Source organism: Dasypus novemcinctus, chromosome 10 (genome assembly GCF_030445035.2).
Source record: "Dasypus novemcinctus isolate mDasNov1 chromosome 10, mDasNov1.1.hap2, whole genome shotgun sequence".
Lineage (NCBI taxonomy): Eukaryota > Metazoa > Chordata > Mammalia > Cingulata > Dasypodidae > Dasypus > Dasypus novemcinctus.
Genome location: NC_080682.1, coordinates 76135556 through 76155793, shown reverse-complemented (window position 1 = coordinate 76155793; position 20238 = coordinate 76135556). Strand labels below are relative to the sequence as shown.

Genomic DNA, 20238 nt, shown 5'->3' with positions numbered 1-20238 from the left:
CTCTGGAGTTACTCAGAGGGGAACGGGTTCTTCACCTGGTCTGAAGTGTACAAATTCATAAGGCTTCTGTTCTTACCCTCCAAATCTCTTGTGATCCTGTAGCTGGCTAATTTTTTTAGGGACAGGGATTCCAAGGTCTTCTTAGGAGACAGCTGAGTTGTCCCCCAGGTAGGCAGGTGGAATTCTTTCCCCTGCCTGGCTTCAAAAGCCCTAAACCCTGTTAGAGGTCCCCTCTATAACCTGAGCAGCACCCCAGAAATGCTGCCCTGAGAGACCACACCAAAACTGGGTCATCTGGTGGGGGTTGCGAGGAAGGGTGAGTTGATAAGCAGAACCCTGAGCTCCTGTCCTCTGAGTCTTGACCCTCCCTGTCGCCCAGCCTCCCAGGATCCTCTATGCCTGCAGAAGGGGAGAGGTGGTGGTGTAGTTTTCTCCCTTTGCCAAACTTCTTTGGATTCTGGATCCGGTGATTTGGGTCCCATTTCTAATCCTGGCCTGCAGTGGTCTCCTTTCCACAACTACAGACATGTTACAAATCCAGCCCACTGTGGCCAGGTCCCTCAAAAAACAATGTGTTCCACCTACCTACTTTTTGGAGATAGGCTCCTGCTAACATGTGGGTTACCGTGTCCTTTATTTCTCATTTGCGCACCTCTCCAGGCTCTGGGTTGTTGAGACACAATTTGAGCTGAAAGATAATAAAGTCAGTCTTTTTGTAGATAAGGAAAATGAGGTAGGTAAATGACTAGCAAGGGTTCCATATTACGCTGGTAGAGCAAAGAAACCTGATGGAGCGACATCTTGTTCCTGGTGGAACTTCAGGAATTCCTGTATTTTAGCAGTGAAATGACCCTTTTCCAAGTACCTTGCTCCCCAGCAGGCTTCCTTCCTTGCTGGATTTCAGGGTAGGTGACATTCCACCTTTTCCATGGTGGGAAAACAAGCATCTGGACCAGGTTTCTCGCAATACTCCTTAGAGCAAATAAGGAGTCAGCATGGCTCTCCTCTAAGGTACTGGAGTGAGCAGGAGGGCGGCAGCAGCTAGCTGGCCAGTGTACACCAGGGAAGCAAGGGCTCTTTCTTCATGGATGAGGAATGAGTGTCACTGACCAGTAGCCAACCAGCCTTCATTTTAGCACTGCCTTGCACATTTTAGCACTGCCTTGCACAGAGCTCTGCCATTCCCCAGAGAATGCTGCTGTAGACCAGGGCTCCATGAATTTGGATGGCGAAAAAAACCATTGTTATGTACAGAAACCTCCATCTAACTGAGATAGCATTCCCTTCAATTATTACTATAGGCTGCAAGCCACACAATTGTATCATCATGTCCTTGATGGCCACCAATAGAAAGCATAAATATTTCCGTATCACCTTACTGATATCTCACAATCTCATTTATACTCATCACTGTTTTGAAATTTTGGCAGTGATAAGATATGCTGCTAGATCTTGTTGACTGTGTCAGTCAAGAAGCACTAATATTACAAAATCATCTGAAGGGGCGGTGTGAGGAGTAGAAAGGAACAAAGGCAGGTCAGGAGCTCTCTGGGGGGCGGGAGACATTTGTGATGATCGATTTTCCCAACACTGCCCTCTTCTATGTGTTGTGGTCTCTGAGGACCCCATAAGAGAGATTACCACCAGGGAGGAAAGCCTGATTCCTGGGGCTGGGCCTGCAGGGTAAATAGAGCTGGGGAGAACCCGGGAACCGGGGGCCAAGGCGGGGAGAGAACCTGGCAAAGGATGAGCCAGTGACCCCCCAGGAGGTCGGAAGAACAGTGCACAGGGAGGGTGTGAGCGCCAGGGGATGAGGGGGAGAGGCTTCACCTGCCAAGGAGGGCAAGGAGGTTGGACTCCTGGGACCAAAGGTTCTGAACCCTTGCCATGTGCCCAGTGCTTTGCCAGAGACTGGGATCCAGCCCGGGGATGCAGCGGTGATGGTGAGGGAGGAAGACAGGCGAAACAAGTACCCACAGTGCGGATGTGATTTGTTGGTCATGTGCACAAGAACATAAGTTCCAAGAGGGCAGGGACTTTGTCCTGTTCACTGCAGTTATCCCCAACACCCGGCACGGTGCCTGGCACCTAGTTCTGGGAAGTTGTCTGAGGAGACCGAGGCGCAGAGAGGGAAGGGGCCCTCTGTGCCTGGGTCTCCGTCTGAGGTTGGGTGTCCTTGTCCTCTGGCCATGTGTGACTGTGTTTAGGGTAGTCCTGATTTCAGATGGCTTACGTCTGGGATTCTGGTTTGGAAAACAGGGTTTCTTAGTTGTGTTTCACTTGTTTACTCCTCAGATTTGTGGTTTCAGGGAGAGTCCTGACTTGGAGCTGAGTTCTGAGGAAACAGTGGGGATGTATGAGGCACTGTTTCTGCTGCTGTGGAAGAGCCGGAGAGGGAGGCTTGGGTGGGGGGTGTGAAATGTTCCTCTGCCCTGAGGTGAGGGCTGCTTTTGTTCCTCCGCTCTGTCCCGTGTGGTTTCTGTGGTGAGGAGAAATCATGCTTGTTCTCCAGACAAGGGGGTTTTGTGTTTGGCTGTGGAAGACACAAAGGTGTGCTGGGGAAGGAGGGAGGAAGGAGGGAAAAAGGGAGAGAGGGGCATGTGGCAGCATGGGGGGAGGGTTGAGTCCAGGCCGCAGGCCTCACTGCTTTCCACAGAGGTACCACTCCAGGTTGTAAACCCCAGGCCCCAGATCCTCTGAGCCCGGGGCAGGCCTGAAAGTCCCCCTTCCGCATCCCTCAGAGGCTGCCGGGGGAAGTGGATTACTGGGGCATCGACAGGCAGGGAAGGTCTGTGACCCCCAGGAAGCCCACCCAGGAGCTGGCCCTGGGGTCAGCCCTCCATCATGCTCTCTTCCTCCTTCTGTTTTTAAAAGGAGGCCGAAGCCCTGGAGTCCTTGGCCATGTCTTCGTGGGAAAGGCGGCTCCACCGGGCCAAGTGTGCCCCGTCCTGTAAGTGAACCCAAGCCTGTGGCCTTGGCTGCGCGTGGGAGGGCCCTGGCCCCCAGAGAGGCCACCTCCGGGCCTCCTGTCACCTCCTCCGTGCTTGGGGCCCCTCTCCACCTCCCCAACCCTGTCTTCCAACTCCACTCTTCTTTCTCCGTCCAGGTGAGGGGAGCTTCCTCTGTGGTGTTGGTGTCTTTCTGTTCTTATGGCCAGTCACTTGGCCTTCTCCCCTCACATTGTCCCACTCCAGTGAGACTCACTGCCTTGTTTCGTGTTTTCCCGCTCTGCTTCACCTTTCACTCCTTCTCGTTGCATCACTCTTCATCCAGTCTTGTTTTCCGTGGCCTCTCCCCTGCCCTGTCCCATGTCCGTGGCCTCTCCCCTGCCCTATCCCATGTCTGTGGCTTCTCCCCTGCCCTGTGCCATGTCCGTGGCCTCTACCCTGCCCTGTCCCATGTCCATGGCCTCTTTTCTGACTCTGTCCTATGTCTGTGGCCTTTCCTCTCATCTTGGCCCCTTCCTTCACCACCCTGTTCTCCTTTGTCTTCTCTTCCTCCGTGGCCTTTCTCTCTGCTGTGTTCCCAATGCAAGGCTTCTCCCCGCATGGTGTACACTTGCCTCTTCCCCAAGCTTATGGGGCAGTGAGGTAGGACAGTACACGAAGATCTTCCCACAGCTCCCGCTTGCCCTACATGCTCCATATTCTCAGTTCTGGCCAGGAACTCAGCTTAGGGGGCCAACTGGGGCAGTGCCCCCAACAGGCCGGCCTGACCCTGCTTGGTGCATACTGAAGCCAGGTGTTCTGAGACCCCGGCCCGCCTGCCTGCAGACCTGCTCAGGCCTCCATCAGGGCTCACTGCTGAGGAGTGCTGGGGCTGCCTGTGATGGGATCTGAGTTACGCATGGCCCTGGGGGGCTGGGGCCTGGTTCCCAGGCCTTGGGGGGTGGCTCATCCCTGGGTCCTGCCATGCTTGGCTCGATGGGGAGGTGACCTCTGTGTCTCCCTTGCAGACTTGTTCTCCTGCTTCAACGGGGGCGAGTGTGTGTACCCAGCCTTCTGCGACTGCAGACGCTTCAATGCCACGGGGCCACGCTGCCAGATGGGTGGGTGTGGGCTGCATCTCCACCCCTAGGAGGGGATGTGAGTGCAGGGATGGGTGGTGGGCCTGGAGCCTGGGGGTTCTGGGCTGGGTGGGATGAAGGTGGCCCTGCCAGGGCTGGAACCCATCTACCTCTGGCTTGGTGCCAACTGTGACTACAGAGAGAGGTTCTCTTTTCCCTGGCTCAGTGTACAACTCCGGCCCTGAGCGGGACAGCATCTGCCGGGCGTGGGGGCAGCACCACGTGGAGACCTTCGACGGCCTCTACTACTACCTGTCTGGAAGGGGTAGCTACACGCTGGTGGGACGGCATGAAGCTGAGGGGCAGAGCTTTTCCGTCCAGGTGAGGCCTCCCCTGCCCCATCTGGTCAGGAAGGCCCTACTTGGGCCTGGAGACTGGGGCCACCTGGCTCTGCTGGTCAGTTAGAGAGGCTGGCGCCTTCCCGCTCCCCTGCCCGGGGAGTCTACTACTATCAGGAGCTGGTGGCTCCACAGCCCCAGGGCCTGGTCCTCAGCTGGGGTACTGATTCTCCCTCATTCACTCACTCCTGGCTGCCCTTGCCATTCATTCATTTCTACTCTTTCACCAAGTATTTATTAAGTGCATACTGTACTCTTTACTTGGCACAAGGTGGGAGCCTCTGTGGACAACAATGTAGATGTGGTCTCTGTCCTCATGGACCTTATGGTCTACTGGGAAAAACAGACATCAGCTCAAATGTATCATTTCATGTGCAGCTGAGCATTACGGGGGAGAGATGCTAAATGCTAAAAGAGCATGCGATGGAAACCTAACCTTGCTTGTTGGGAGGAATGGTAATTGGGGAGGGGTCCTGGAGGAAGTGGCATTTCATTGAGAGATGAAAGATGAGTTGGAGTTAGCCAAGTGAAGGGTGGCAGGGGTGGGAGGCAGACAGGAGAACATTCTAGACAAAGAGGATATTGGACACTAAGGGCCTGAATGAGAAAGAACGTGGTGCTGTAGAGGAAACGATGGAGGTCCTAGAAGTCTCAGTTAAATTTGCCCTCCTCTGAGAAGTCTTCCTGAATTTCCTGACCTCCCAAGCTGACTGAGGGACTCCTCTCTGTGTTACCAAAGTTCTACATTATTACCCCATCATTGCATTTATCTTACAAAGGCCTGTTTCTGGGTTGGTCTCCCTATCAGATGTAAGCTTCCTGAGGACAGGGACCATAACTTTTCCTCTGGTGTTCCCAGTACCTGGATTATGCTCAGTACAAATGTGTGTGACGTTCACTGTCAGGCAGACCTGATCACAACTGTGTCATTTCATGACAGACAAATTACAATTAGTTAATAGACTAATGGGTTGCCACACAATAGAGGGTTATGAAATCAATTTTATGAATCTCAAGTAGTATCAAAAAAAAAAAGAGAGAGAGTAGAAAATATTATAAGAAAGCATTACACATTAATAGGGTATGCATTCTTTTGTAAATCTTGTTTTCTTTACATATGTATTTCTTACTGTGGGCCATGGTTAAAACGTTTGAGCAATATTTCATTAGACCATGGGGTTGCTTTCACAGGTCCTACTTTTACTTAAGTGGCTCCAAGCTGCTTAACCACATTTAACAATAATCTAGTGGAAGGTACAGTTGGCCAGAGACCTTTTCAGACCTTTTCCCTAAGTTCTGAGGTGCCCCCATTTGCCCTGTGGTCTTGGAGGCGTGGGTTCTATGTGAGCAGGGGCAGGGGCGATGTGTGTGTGGCACGCAGTGGAAGAGTGTCACATGTGCCTGTGTCCCTAGCTGCAGGGACGGCTAGGCTCTGTGCCTGCCAGGGCATGGGAGGAGTGGGGGAGAGTGCACCCCGTGAGCACCCTGTGAGTTTATATATGGTGTGTGTGTGTGTTCTGGTTGGGTGTGAGATGGTGTGAGAATACACATTGGCCTTCATTCTGGTGGGATGACCTGGGATGGATAAACCGAAAGTCCAGAAATGGGGAGACAGAACGGTGTCCTGGAAAGAGTGCTGGAGCTTGAGCCATCCAGATCCAGGTTTGAGTCCTGGGTCTGCCATTTCCTAGCTGTGCATGACCTTCAGCAAGCCACTTAACCTCTCTGATTATGCAAATAATCCTAGCTCCTACCTCCTTGTGATGTTGCGGGGGTTGGAGGGAATGGTCACAGAGGCAAGGCATGCGTGGGCAGGCGATCAGCGTTAGTGGAAGCTCAACCAGTCCTGCTGGGCCCAGAACGAGAGCTCAGCGCCCGGCCTGTGGCAAGAGTCCTGCATACTGGCATGTGAACCCCCCAATCAGGTGCACAACAGCCTGCAGTGTGGCTCCTCCCCCTACACCTGCCCGAGGTCTGTCAGTCTCTTCTTTGCTGGCGAGCAGGAGATCCGTCTGGCCAAGGAGGTCACCCATGGAGGTGTGAGGTAACGATAGCACCTTCTACCCTGAGCTGCCCCATTCCCTGGTACTGGTGGGGGGGGGGGGTGAGTGGGCACCCATCCTTCTGAAGCCTAGCGGAAAATGTTTCTGGACGCAAAGAGCAGGGTTTCCATCACTAGGGCAGGAGAGCACTGGAAGGGTAGCTGGGTTTCCAGGTGGCTGGATTTGGAGAAGGATGAGTCCTTCGTGATCTTCTGAAACTCTCAGCCCTGTAGGTTTCCATACAGTGTGTTTTCAGGCCAATAGCTGGGTTTTCCAGATGGCTGAGTTTACTACTATAAGCATGCTTAATTTTTTTCTTTCACAGTTTGAAAGAAATCTTCTGAAATGGGTCACCCACAGTGCCTTCTCTTTCTGATGATATAGGGTCATTTTGCATGTCTTGCTGGGACCTCACCAGGGATGCCCTGGGGACCTTTTCCCCCAAACTAAATGGCCCCAGACTGTGGTCCTTCCTGAGGCCTTTCTTGCATCTCTTTTTCCCTGGCCTCTCCTTCCCTCGCTGTCACTTCACATTGCTGTCAGGAGTCTTCCTCCAATAGCCCTTCTTTCCTTTCGCATGTCCCACTTCTTATCTGGGTAACGAGACCTTCTGGGGCTGAGTGTAACATTGAAGGTCCAAGGGTTGCTCGTGGGAATGAAGGATTGCTGCCCAGATCTTTTGGCTCCAGGGTTGGCTGGTTAGAACTTTTTCTGGTTTTCCTCTCTTGAAGTGCAGCTGGGTTGAAAGTTGCCAGAATCCAGATCGGCTAGGAGTCCCTGCAACTGAGGTTCAGAGAGTTGCAGGAAAGTGGTAGAGACGGTTTAGCCTGCATCTTCCTTTCTCTCCCAGTTTCCTTTCTCTTTTGGCTTTCTTCTGCCTCCTCTATCCTTGCTCCTCACCAAAAAAATAAAGAGTAGATATCAGCTTGTACCATCCCTTCTGTCTGAGAGAAAGGAACTGACAAATTCAATCTAAGGTTTATCCCCCAAGAGGAATTAAAATTAAAAAAAATACCAAGTCAAAAGAATCCCTCTCTAATGGCGGACTTTTGAACCCGGGAAGCCCGGGGAAGGGATGTGGGGCCTGTGTAGACAAGGAGCCTGGTGTAGAAGGGGGTGTCCTGCAGGCGTGGGGTGAGGGGACTGGGGGTGTGGGTGCGGAGTGGGTGCCTTGGAGCTCCGGGCTCTGCCCTGCAGGGTCCGGCTGCCACACGTGCTGGGGAGTGTGCGCCTGCAGCGGCTTGCCGGCTATGTCATCGTGCGGCACCAGTCGGCCTTCACGCTGGCCTGGGATGGCTCCACCGCTGTCTACATCAAGATGAGCCCAGAGTTCCTGGGCTGGACCCATGGGCTGTGTGGGAACAACAACGCCGACCCCCAGGATGACCTGGTGACCAGCTATGGTGAGGTCCAGGCTATTGGCAGCCGAGAGGTTCTTGTGGGAACGGGACGGGGCAGGCTGGGGGGGGCCTTGGGACAGGGCCCTGGAGTCATAGTGCTCGAGACCCGTTGGGAGGCTGGGGGCCTCTTCCTACCTGCTGTGTGGCCTCAAGCATGTTCTTAACCATTCTGGGTCTCAGTTTCCTCATGTGTAAAATGGTCATAATGAGAGTTCCTCCTTCCTAGGGTTGTGTGAGGATAGAATGACGTGTGGCTATGACAGCACTGTATAAAGAATAAAGCTCTATTATACCACTGCATGACCTTGGGTGGCCTAACCTCTCGATTTCCCCTCTGAACAATGTAGGTAATAATAGTCCTACCTCGCTGTGGTGGTCAGTTGAGCAAGTTCATGCAGGAAAGGCGCAATCGGATTAGCTGAGGCTGAACAAGGTCTCGGAGCTTCAGAGTCAAAGCTCATAGGAAGGGTTTTCTGTGATTCGTTCATTGACTTCCTTGACTTTCTTTACCCCCAAACGACTAGCTGCTTGTTTGTTCATTCATCCTTCTAGCAAAGGCACCCGCCTTTGCTGGGCACTTTGCTAGGGGAGATTGCCCCTTTAAAGTGTGTGTGTGTGTGTGTGTGTGTGTGTGTGTTGGGATCAGAGGACCAGAGGGGAGCCAGAAAGAGAAAGGGCCCCACAGGAGCTGAAGAAGATACCGACTGGCAGTAGAAGGGAAGTAACAATTTTTTTTTTATTGATTTTGTAAAAATATTACATTAAAAAAATATATATATATGAGGTCCCATTCAACCCTACCACCCGCACCCCACCACTCCCCCCCCAGCAACACTCACTCCCTTCACCATGACACATCCATTGCATTTGGTAAGTACATCTCTGGGCATCTCTGTACCTCATGGTCAATGGTCCACATCATGGCCCATACTCTCCCACAGTCCATCCAGTGGGCCCTGGGAGGATTTACAATGTCCGTAGTAACAATTTTGAGCAGCAACAACATGCTAAGGGCGTCACATGCTTCCTCTCATGTTCTTACACTCATCTCTTGGGGGAGTTATTTTCCCCATTTTACAGATGGGGAAACTGAGTTTCAGAGAGGTGCAGGAACTTGTTCAGGCTCATGTTCCAGCTCTCTTTTGATTGCAAGGTGTTGCCTCCCCAGAGTTTGGAGTCTGAAACTGTAAGGAACCACTGCAGGTTCTTGACCATTTGAGTATTGGGACCAAACAGCTTTTTGGGGAGAATGGCTCAGTGGGGAAACAGGTGGGAACCAGAGTCTGGGAGACTGGATTCCTCAGCACCTTGCCCACCTCGTGGTGTCTCTTCAGCTCCATCACTTTCCTTCTGAGCCCTCTGTCACCCTGCTCACCCTCCTGGCTCCTGGGGCTTACACCAATTCTCCCTTACAGGGAAGCTGACCGACGACGTGGCTGAGTTTGTGCACAGCTGGCAGGAGCAGATCCCCAACCAGCCTCCAGGGCCCGTGACCTCCTCCCCGCCTCGCCCACCGTGCCTGCAGCAGAGCCCGGGAACCATGCAGGTTTGCACCCTGGAGAGAGGCCATCCAGTCTTCTTTTTTCCCTACTCTGGTCCCTGCCCTCGATTTCCTGTCCAACTCTTGGGAAGTCGCTGGTGCAGGGGCCCAGGACTACTGGTGCCCATGTCCCTGCCCCTCCACCCTCTTCCTCTCCTGCTGGCCCATGCTGGGGCTCAGTATGGGGCTGGTGAAGTTGGCAGGATGTGCATGGCCCTGCCAGCCCCATCCTGGCTCCTGGCCCTCACCCCAGGGTGTGTTTGAGCGGTGCGAGGTGCTGCTGCGGCCCCCCTTTGACACCTGCCACACCTACGTCAGCCCCCTGCCCTTCGCAGCCAGCTGTACCAGCGATCTCTGCCAGTGAGTGTGAGGCCGGGAGTGGGGGCGGCACCGGGGTGTGGGGACCCTCTCTAGGTATTGGGTAGGGAGTTGGCACAGGAGCCACTGAGCCTGATAATCCCAGGCACTGACTGATATGCTTCCCAAAGTTCTGAAATTCATCTGCAATGATGGGATGGAGCTTCCCCATTCAAAAGTGATGGGACCTGATCCCCTTAGGGTCACAAAGTAGGTTGGGGCAATGCTGGGAGGAGATGCCAGGCTCCTGCCTCCAGGCAGGGTTCTGTGTGCCCAGATGCTTTCCCCAGTCCCCTTCCCAGCTGTGGGGAGAAGAGGGACGCCCCGAAGCCCTGACAGTCTCTAGGGGGTTCTCGGGAGCCGTGGCCAGTTGGGCCTTGTTCCCGTGTGGCCCTTGGTTTCCCTGCATAGATTGGTGGGTGACGAAGCTACCTGGTGCCGGGCACTGGCGGAGTACGCGCGGGCGTGTGCCCAGGCGGGGCGGCCCCTGCAGGCCTGGAGGACCCAGTTCCTGCAGTGCGGTAGGTGCAGCCCTGCTGTGGGGCGCCGGCCCCAGTCCATCGTCCCTTCCTGCTCAGAACCACATTCTTCTGAGAAGCCCATCCTGAGGTTCTGTCCCCCCGTGACAGATGGGAAAACTGAGGCTTAGAGTGGGGGGGCCTGGCCTAGGGTCACGGAGTGAGAAGACAGTGGCTCTCTGAGCCTTCCAGGCCCTTGCCAATATACAGAGCACGCAGTGCTCCCACGGGAACCGGAGCATTGGGAAGTCAATGCCCTCGCATCCCCACCCCACCCCCACCAGTGCCTGGGATAGGAGCTGGGTCTGGCAGAGCTGGGGCAGGTAAGGGGCTGACAGGCCATGCCGATCCCCCTCCCAAGCCGTGCACTGCAAGGAGGCGGCCTTCACCTACAACGAGTGCATTGCCTGCTGCCCCGCCTCCTGCCAGCCCCGGGCATCCTGTGTGGACAGCGAGATCGCCTGCGTGGACGGCTGCTACTGCCCCGATGGTATGCTTGGGACAGCAGGGGGTGACCAGCAGCATCCTCCTAGCTTGACATGGGCAGGGGTGAAGCAGGGCTCAGAGGCCGCCTGTTTGTGAGATGAATGAAGGAAGAAGCAAAACAATTAGGTGAACAAATGATTGAGTGGCTTCAGAGAGGTGAGGGTGGGGGCTGAACCGTGGCGTCTTGAGAGAGTCATCAGGGTATTTAATTTGATCAAGGCCGAACTTTTTGAGGTGCACAGATGAGGGCAAGCCATTCATTCATTTGTTCATTCCTTCATCTATACGTACATACATTTCTTTAAGCTTTTGTCATGTACCACTACTTTATTCTGTTTTTCACAGACTCTACGTTTGCAGGGCATCTCTAGTGCAGCTCACTTGGCTGGGAGCTTTTGGTGGATGGGGAATGGGGACAAAAAATAAAGATACAGTCATTGACGTTAGAGATCAGAGTAAAGATGCAATGACGGGCTTTCGGGAGGTGGAGAGAAGGAGCTGGTCAGGGTGCTGGTGAGTGTGCCGGGTGGGGGCAGGGAGTGCGGCTCTCTAAACAAGGACTGGAGGGGTTCACAGAGCAGTAAGTGGACTGTTCTAGTTGGAGTCAAGGATTTGTACAGGAGAAAGTCTGAAAGTGCGCTCTGAGATGAAAGGACTTGGTGAGGGGCTCTTTGTTGCAGGCTCTGAGGAGCCATGGAAGGTTTATGAGCAGGGGTGGAGGAGAGTTGAGTGGCCTTTTGCTGCCACCCTAGGGTTGATCTTCGAAGATGGGGGCTGTGTGGCGCCCGCCGAGTGTCCCTGCGAGTTCCACGGGACCCTGTACCCGACCGGCTCCGTGGTGAAGGAAGACTGCAATGCCTGGTCTGTGTCCACTGCTGGGAGGGAGGGGCGCGGCTGCCGGGGCTTCCTGTCTGGGAGCCCTCACTGGAGAGCTTTCGGGAGCCCTGATGACCTGGGGGCACTGACTCAGCATCTCTGAGTCCCGGGACTGTCATTGGCGTCACACAGGGGAGGAATCTCCACCACCCTCTCTAGAGAGGGGGAGACTGAGGGCCGGGGGCAGGAGCTGTGTGGGCCCCGCAGTCTTCCCAGACCCGGGCAGCCCAGCTGGAGGGCTGTGCAGGGGGTGGGGTGGGGATGGGCAGCCCTGGCCCAAAGCCTAGACCAGGCGTGGTGGGGTGACCCCTGCCTCCTTGGCCTCTGTTTCAGCACGTGCACTGCGGGCAAGTGGGTGTGCAGCACGGCTGTCTGCCCAGGTAGGCGTGACCCTCCCTTGACTGTGTCCTTTCCTCTGGCGTCACAGCTTTTTTTTTTTTTAAGATTTATTTTTTATTTATTTCTCTCCCCTTCCCTCCCCTCTGCCCCAGTTGTCTGCTCTCTGTGTCTATTCACTGCATGTTCTTCTGTGTCAGCTTCCATTGTTGTATTGTCAGCAGCACCAGGAATCTGTGTCTATTCTTGTTGTGTCATCTTGCTGCGTCAGCTCTCCGTGTGTGCAGCACCATTCCTGGGCAGGCTGCACTTTTTTTGCACTGGGCGGCTCTCCTTACGGGGTACACTCCTTGCGCGTGGGGCTCCCCTACATGGGGACACCCCTGCGTGGCACGGCACTCCTTGTGTGCATCAGCACTGTGCATGGGCCAGCTCCACACGGGTCAAGGAGGCCCGGGGTTTGAACCCTGGACCTCCCATGTGGTAGGTGGACGCCCTATCCGTTGGGCCAAGTCCGCTTCTCCCTCACAGCTTTTTGGGCAGGGGAGCTCTGGAGGCCAGGCCTGCTCAGGACGGGGGAGGATGCTGTCCCTCAGCTCCCCTGGCTGGGCCTGATGCCCTGGGTTTCTTCAGAGCTGCTCTGCCTGCTCATCTAGGGGATAGCTCCTGACCGGAAGGTGCTACTCGGAGTAGCTGAGCACCCTCACCTGAGCACCCTCCTGAAGTCATGGCCCGGTCTCTCCTCGGAGGGAGATGCCTAGGGCAGGCCTCTGCCTCCTGTCAGATAGGCCTGAGAGGCAGGGCTGGTCCCCCAACACCCAGGTTCTTGAAGAGACGGCCAGGCCTCCTTTCTCTGCCCACTTGGAACACGCAGGGCCGAGGCCATCCCTGTGGCAGCTCCGGTGGGTCAGCAGCCTCTTTCTGCCCCTCAGCTGAGTGCTCGGTGACTGGTGACATCCACTTCACAACCTTTGACGGCCGCCGGTACACGTTCCCCGCCACGTGTCAGTATGTCCTGGCCAAGAGCCGCTCCTCGGGCACCTTCACGGTGACACTGCAGAACATCCCGTGTGGGCTGGTAAGGGCTGGGGACCCCTACGTCCCATCCAGCCATGGGCCTCTGTTCTATCCCTAAAGAGACTGGGAGTTAGGGCAAGAATCCAGGTCTTGCCACCACAGGAGACTGGGTTCTGGCCCCAGTACCTCTGCTGACCCCAAGTCGGTTGCTTTTTCAAGGGCTCTGTTTTTTCTTAAATCACCAAAATGGGTCAAATTCAACTTTGTCTTCTCTGCTTCTCTGGAATGTACCATCTACATCTAGCATGCATCCATTTACACATTCATTCATCCAGCAAACACTGAGCATCTATTTGTACCAGAAGCTGTGCTGGGTCTTGGAAACTGGGATGAATGAGAAATGGCTGTGCCCTCCTGGGCCTTGCAGTTTGGTGGGTGAGGCAGACAAGTGAACCCATAACCCCTATGCTGTAGGAGCTGTGATAGCAGGCAGAGTGCTGGGTGGATCTCCATGAAGGAGCTCTGTGTTGGGTTTAGAGATGTGTGGGGATTAGAGATGGCTTCCTGGAGGAGGTGACTCCTGGACTGTGTCAGTCACCTGTGTTATAACTGGGAAAATGGTCATCTTGCAGGTCTAGGGCAGATGTTGATTTGTCTACCATGTGGACTGCATTGCCCTTGCTGCTGACCATGGCCAAGCTGAGGCCCCCCCCCGCCCCGAAACCTTGGTCTGGGCCATGCCCAAGCTCCTCCCTGTGCCACGGAGAAGGAGCTCACACCCCTGAGCTAGGGCAGCTGCCCCCAATCCCGCCTCCCTGCTGGCCCTGCTGCAGCCCTGAGGTCCTGAGTGTGAGCAGACACAAGTCTGTGGGGCTGCTCACTGGCCCTGGGGTCCCAGACTGGGCTGTGCTTGAGGCAGAGGGCTGGACTTTCTCCCTCTTTGGGCCTGAGTGACTTCTCTTCCTCCCTCCCTGCCAGATAATGGCCCAGTCCTGCCCTTAACTGCTCTTTGTCAGGAGACTGCTTGCCCTCAAATGGTCACTCCGATCATATCCTGAGGGTGGCAAAGAGAAAGGAAGGCAGGTAGATAGAGCCCACTCAAGTCTTAGAATACCTGAGATCTGGGGGACCCCAGGGGCCCCTTACTCAGCCCCCCTCTCTACCATATCCCTGACAGGTGGCTGGCCAGCCAAGGCCCGAGCTAATCACTTCATTGCTGGACAGCTCCTCCCGATAGCGGGTTCTCTTTTACCAAAATCCAGGTCTCCTCCTGGCGACAGACTTCGTGCACACTGATGAACTGACACAGGGACTGCTCTGTGCCAGCCCTTTGCTGGACATGGTGAGGGATACACAGATGAATCAGACCCTGTTCCCACCTCCAGGGCTCACAGCCCATCAAGGGTGGTCAAACATCTCAGGTCACTGCAGTATGAGATATAATGCGAGCAGAACCGTAAAAGTGGTGTTCTGTGGGGGAAAATATTCCTACAGGTCTGAAGAAATCAGGGAAAGCATCATGGTGAAGGTGGCATTTGATCGGGGCTTAAAAAAATAAGTAGAAATAAGTTACGTAACTGTGAGGATGGGGAAAAAGGGCACACCAGGAGGATATGATAGTATGACAAAAGCATTGAAGTTGGAATGTTCTAGAAGGCATTAAGGCAGACACAGCAGTGTCTATTATGGCAATTGTCTGTGGCTGGTAAACTGAGGGATGGGTGAGAAAGAAATAGGTGAAATTAAGACTTCAATTCTGGATTACCAGGATGAGGTTGGAGCAGGGACATTCACATAAATGATGATTCTAATAAAATATATACACAGTGCTTTGAACTTTGACTAATCACTTTTACACACAATACCTAATATAAGGCTCAGAATACCCCTATATGGTAGCCATTATTCTCTGCATTTTAATTATTAAGGGACAGGCCTACAGAGGCTGGGGACATTCCTGAGAGTGCACAGCCAGCAGGGGGTGTTGCTGAGCCCAATCGAAGACAGGCTGTTGTAAAGCCTGCAGTGAGCCTTTGGGCCTCTTGATAATAGCCACTCCCAGAATCAGAGTAGGATTTAGTCTCCAAAGTAATTTTGAATAGGCTTTATTTTTTGAAACAGCTTTAGATGTACAGAACAATTGAGAAGATAGTACTGAGAATTTCTATATACCCCACACCCGGTTTCCCCAATTATTAACAGCTTACTTTAGTGTGGTACATTTGTTACAAATTGAACCAATATTGATGCAGTATCATTAACTAAAATTCACACTTTATTCACATTTCCTTAGATTTTACCTCATGTCCTTTTTCTGTTCTAGGATCCCATCCAGGACATCACATTACATTTAGCTATGTCACCTTAGGCTCCTCTTGGCTGTGACAGCTTCTCAGACTTTCCTTGTTTCTGGCGACCTTGACAGTTTTTTCAGACTGGTCAGGTATTTTGTATCTCTTGGAATTTGGCTGATGTTTTTCTCAAGGTTAGATTAGGGTTATGGGGTTTGGGGAGGAAGACTGTAGAGGTAAAGAGCTATTTTCATTACATGAGATCAAGGGTACATACAATCAACATGATTTATCACTGTTGATGTTGACCTTGATCACCAAATCATACTTAAGATAGTGTTTATCAGGTTTTTCCACTGTAAAGTTACTCTTTTACTTTTTCCATACTGTACTCTTAAGGAAACCACTATGCACAGACTCCACTTAAGGAATTTATGCTCTCGCTCCTTGAAAGCAGAGAATCTACATAAATTTGGAACTTTTCTGCACAAGAGAGTTGTCTCTTTCCCCCATTTATATATCCAATCATTCATTTATATCAGTATGGACTTGTGAATATTTATTTTATATTTGGATTATAATCCAATACTACTTTATTTCATTGCTTAAGTTCCAGCTTTGGCCATTGGGTGTTCTTTTGGTTGGCTCTTGGATCCCTTTGACATAGCCCCATCAGTGTAAGGTTTGTTGGTTTTGAGCAATTCCTGACTTTCTGGCCTGACCAGATTCTCCAGGCTTATCTTGTTATTTATGCTCTAGACCTAGAATCTCATTTCTCCAAGGAGCCCTGGTTCCTTTTATTGGAGAATGGTATTAGAAACCAATATCTGAGCACTAGGTATGCTTGTTGCTACTGGGATAGTGTTACTTCTAGGCCTCCTCAGGTGACAAAGCAAGGAAATATTTGTGTGTATACTAACCCATGTATATATACCTCTATAAATATTTCTATATATAACTATCCAAATCTATGTGAACTAAACATGAGTTCGAATTGATGTCTTCAACTCTAATCCATTACCATTACTAAATGATCATTCTAGTCTCTCCTGCTTATCTGTAAATGCCCATTCCAGCAGTGAGAAACCAGGCATCTCTTTACTAGTCATTCATTTCCAGTATACATTTATAGCAGTATCAGAATTGTTAACCCATTCCATCATGGGAAACAACATTATCAATTAGAGGATAGAGCATATAGGCTGTTTGGTTTTTTTTTTTTGCTTTCAGTCTTACAAACCACCCTTTCCAAAGTTACTTAGGACAATACCTTCCCCTCACGTCCCCTTCAATATGATTGTTTCATGTATTTGTAATATAGTTAAATTCTTTTGAGACAGTATGAATTCCATTCCTGAGATTCCCCCAACCTCCTTCATATTTTACATTATTTTGTACATTCGTGTTCATATTTAGTACTACAATGTTTTGTGGGTTTTGACAAATGCAACTTGCAAAGTATTTTCACACACATTTTCTTATCTGTACCCTACCAGGTATGACTAATCAAGTATTGTTTATCTCTTTGTCGCAGAGGAGAGAACGGAGGTTTGGAAAAGTTGAGTGGCTTCTTTAAGGTCTTAGCTGTCAGTGACATCAGGACTTTGACTAAGGGATATGAACTTTCTTCCTGTACAAGTGACATGCCCAGGGAGGATCAGAAGATGAATGGGGTTGAAAAGGAGGTGATGTTTTAGACACAATGATTTTGAACTCTTTCAGGAATTTTCTGTCCCCTTGGGGAGGAACTTGGCAGGAAGATTGTAGCTCATTGTACAATGACTTTCTGAAAAGTTTCAAGCCCTGGTCATCTCATTTTTACTGCCTTTTAATTGTATCACTCTCCTGTTACACCTTCTGGTCGACTGCTGTACTTTGGATAAAATCCAAAAATTATTAGAAACCCTGTCTCTTGAGCCGTATCTTAAACCACTTTGCCTGGTGGGCTCTGGTCCCCTCTGGTCCTTTTACATCTCTGAATGCATTAAGTACTTTCCTGTGCCAGGGCTTTTGGGCAGGCTGTTCTCTTCCCTCCTCCTTCTGCCCAGCTAACTTCTATGCAACCTCCAGATCTCAGCTCAAATAGCATTTGCTATTTCCTGGCCTGCAAAATGAGGGTGTTAATAGTACTTCCCTAATAGGATTGCTATGAGGATTGAGTAAATAGATTAGAACATTTTTCCTTAGGATGGCCTTTCTTGCCTCCGCAGACTATGATATATGCTTTCCTAGCACCCTATACCTGTTTGTAGCACTGTTTATATTTGTAATTAAATAATAAATGTTGTTTAATTACATTATTTAATGTCTGTGTCCCCACACGAATATGAACTCTCCGTGAAAGGAGGGACTGTATCTGTCTTCTTCATCACGGTGTCCATAAAGCCTGGTACAGCATGCCTTGCACACAGTAGGTGCTCAGGAAATGACTTGAATGAATGACTGTGTGAATGTCTTCTCATAGAAGGGAAGTAGGAATGGGCTTAATGTGTACTACCCATTTCAGAGATGGAAAACCTGAAACCCAGATCATAATCATTTCTTGCCTGCTTATCAGTGGTGCTTGATATTATGTGGAAAGAGCTATATAAACACCCATAAAAGAATGAAGCTCTGGGTTGGGGTTGGAGGTTGGCAGGGTGGCAAGTTTTCTGAGGCTAGACTCTGGGCCATCTGGGGTCAATCTTTGCTCTGAGTCTTCAGACAACCTGACAACTCCCTATCATTTTTATTAACCCAGCTCTGCCACTGATTTTCTCCACTCTGAGTTTCCACCTCCTCACTCGAGGGCATTGGATTAGATGACCCTAGATTAACCTTGGGGCTCTGTCACTCTAAGGAGCCTGCCCCTGGCCTCAAAAGAGGCTGGCATCTCTGCCCCTGGAGGGTTCTGTGGGGCCAGCAAGGCAGACAGGCTGATTCTACACTCTTGGCCTTTCCTTCTCTCTAGAACCAGGATGGGGCCTGTGTCCAGTCAGTGTCAGTGATTCTGCACCAGGACCCTCGGAGGCAGGTGACCCTGACTCAGGCAGGGGATGTCCTTCTGTCTGATCAGTTCAAGGTCACCCCACCCTACACAGATGGTATGGCTTGGGGTAGACCAGAGTTGTTTGGGAGCTGACTACCCAGGCCTCTTCTCCCAGGCCTCTGGCCAAAGGCACTGCCACATGGGCAGGGGCTCCATTCTACCACTGAGTGGGTCAAGTCAGGGAACCACCTTGGTCTCAGGAATATGGACTCCTTGGCCTCGACCCCTACCCCGCAACAGAACAACGGGTTTCATAGCATATGATGGTTTCTTCTAACTTTACTATGTGAATGAGGCTATTTCCTGTCCCTACTCAGTATTTGTTTAATTGTACTCCTGTCTGATTCCACAAAGAGTTTATGGAAGCTAACAGAAAAAACACATCTGATAAAAATGGCAAAATTATTAAAAAATAACTTAGCACCTGAGAAAATGAAAAAAAAAATGTCAAGATTGAGAGGAGTGGGGGTACATGGGTATAAAAAGGCTACAATCCTTACAAGCCATTAAGGGTGTGTAAAATTTGCTACAATCAAATATAAAATTTAAATTTGCTACAATGGAATCTAAAATTGTATTGAGCTTCCTGGCGGCCAGGTATAACCGGGTCCTGATTCCACCATCGAAATGGATTTCCTGAAGGCTCCCCACTCAACCTAACTTCAGGGCTTCACCGAGTGTGAAGACTGGGTTATGTATGAGGGTCGGCGTGGGCGGTGGGCATGGTGGAGGGTGGGGTGGGCACTGGCCGTCTTTCCTGCATTCTCCCTCTGGTTGTGTACCCAGACGCCTTTGAGATCCGGAGACTGTCCTCCCTGTTCCTGCGGGTGAGAACCAACGTGGGCGTGCGGGTGCTCTACGACCCACGAGGGCTGCGGCTCTACCTGCAAGTGGACCAGCGATGGGTGGAAGACACTGTGGGCCTCTGCGGCACTTTCAACGGCAACACGCAGGACGACTTCCTGTACGTGCCCCCTGCCCCGGAACCGGAAGTGGGGAGGGAAGGTCAGCCCCCTGGGACTGCGTATTCGGAAGCACTGCCTAAAACTGGATCTTTCATAGGTTCACGCTCTGCCTGATGTGCCACTATTAATGATTAATCCTCTACATTTAAATTTGAATTGCTTACTTTAAAGCAGTGGTTCACAGTGTTTTTCTGCACTGCTGGTTAAAAATGCTGATTTTGGGGTCCCATTCCTAAAGAATCTTGATGTGAGGTGGGGCCCTGGAATCTCATTTTTAATAAACAGCACCGTAATTCTAGTATATGAGGTCTATGGACCATACCTTGAGGAAAACTGTTTTGTAGCGGGAACTTAAAATTGGTGAACCTCAGGCTGGGTTTGATTTGGCTCATGGTTTTGTTTACTTGACTGTGAACCCCTTTAGATTACTGTAAGCTCCCAGTGAGTCAACGGTGCCAACGCTCCTGCTTTCCATCCCCCCACCCCTCCCCAACCCTTGTTCCTCTGCTGCGAGGTGCCTGAAGGCTTTGGGCTGCACAGTGAGCCTCCCAAAATCCAGGGAGACCTTTTGTGTGGGCTGACAATTGAGAGAAAGACTTTTGGGGAAAGGATAGTCGACCTTGAAGGCTGGCGGTTCTGGCCAGTCCTTCCAGTTACATGCACTGGGTGATGTAGAAGGAAACCCGGGAGGCTTTCTTTAGCCAGAAATAACATTTCTGGTTTGTCCTGAAATGCAAGAGCAAGTGCATGTAGAATGCAGCATTCCACTCTGTCTTGCCTGATTGGCTGCCAGAATGGTGAGGGCAGACCTTGCTGACTGTGTGGGCTGCTTGCCACCCTCCTAAATGTGGGCTCTGGGTGGCAACGCTGTCCCACGTAACAAGTCCTCTCACTGCCCTGGAGCAGGGATTGTGCCCGGGCCTGACCCTGAGGAGATCTTTTTCCACTCTACACCCCCTTCCTCCTTTCACTACCACC

At 51.6% G+C, this 20238-nt stretch overlaps 1 protein-coding gene across 1 annotated transcript in view; it reads left to right on the top strand.

The window, feature by feature from the left end:
- The window catches only part of OTOG (otogelin), an 86269-nt gene that overhangs the window by 893 nt on the left and 65138 nt on the right, over positions 1-20238 (top strand). Inside the window, exons 4-17 of the mRNA XM_023586684.2 lie at positions 2875-2950; positions 3956-4048; positions 4233-4387; positions 6330-6448; positions 7644-7849; positions 9262-9392; positions 9640-9746; positions 10155-10264; positions 10623-10751; positions 11500-11608; positions 11957-12003; positions 12892-13037; positions 18218-18350; positions 19082-19259. Of these exons, the coding sequence (XP_023442452.2) occupies positions 2875-2950; positions 3956-4048; positions 4233-4387; positions 6330-6448; positions 7644-7849; positions 9262-9392; positions 9640-9746; positions 10155-10264; positions 10623-10751; positions 11500-11608; positions 11957-12003; positions 12892-13037; positions 18218-18350; positions 19082-19259 (1739 nt within the window). The remainder of the gene's footprint in view (positions 1-2874; positions 2951-3955; positions 4049-4232; positions 4388-6329; positions 6449-7643; positions 7850-9261; positions 9393-9639; positions 9747-10154; positions 10265-10622; positions 10752-11499; positions 11609-11956; positions 12004-12891; positions 13038-18217; positions 18351-19081; positions 19260-20238) is intronic.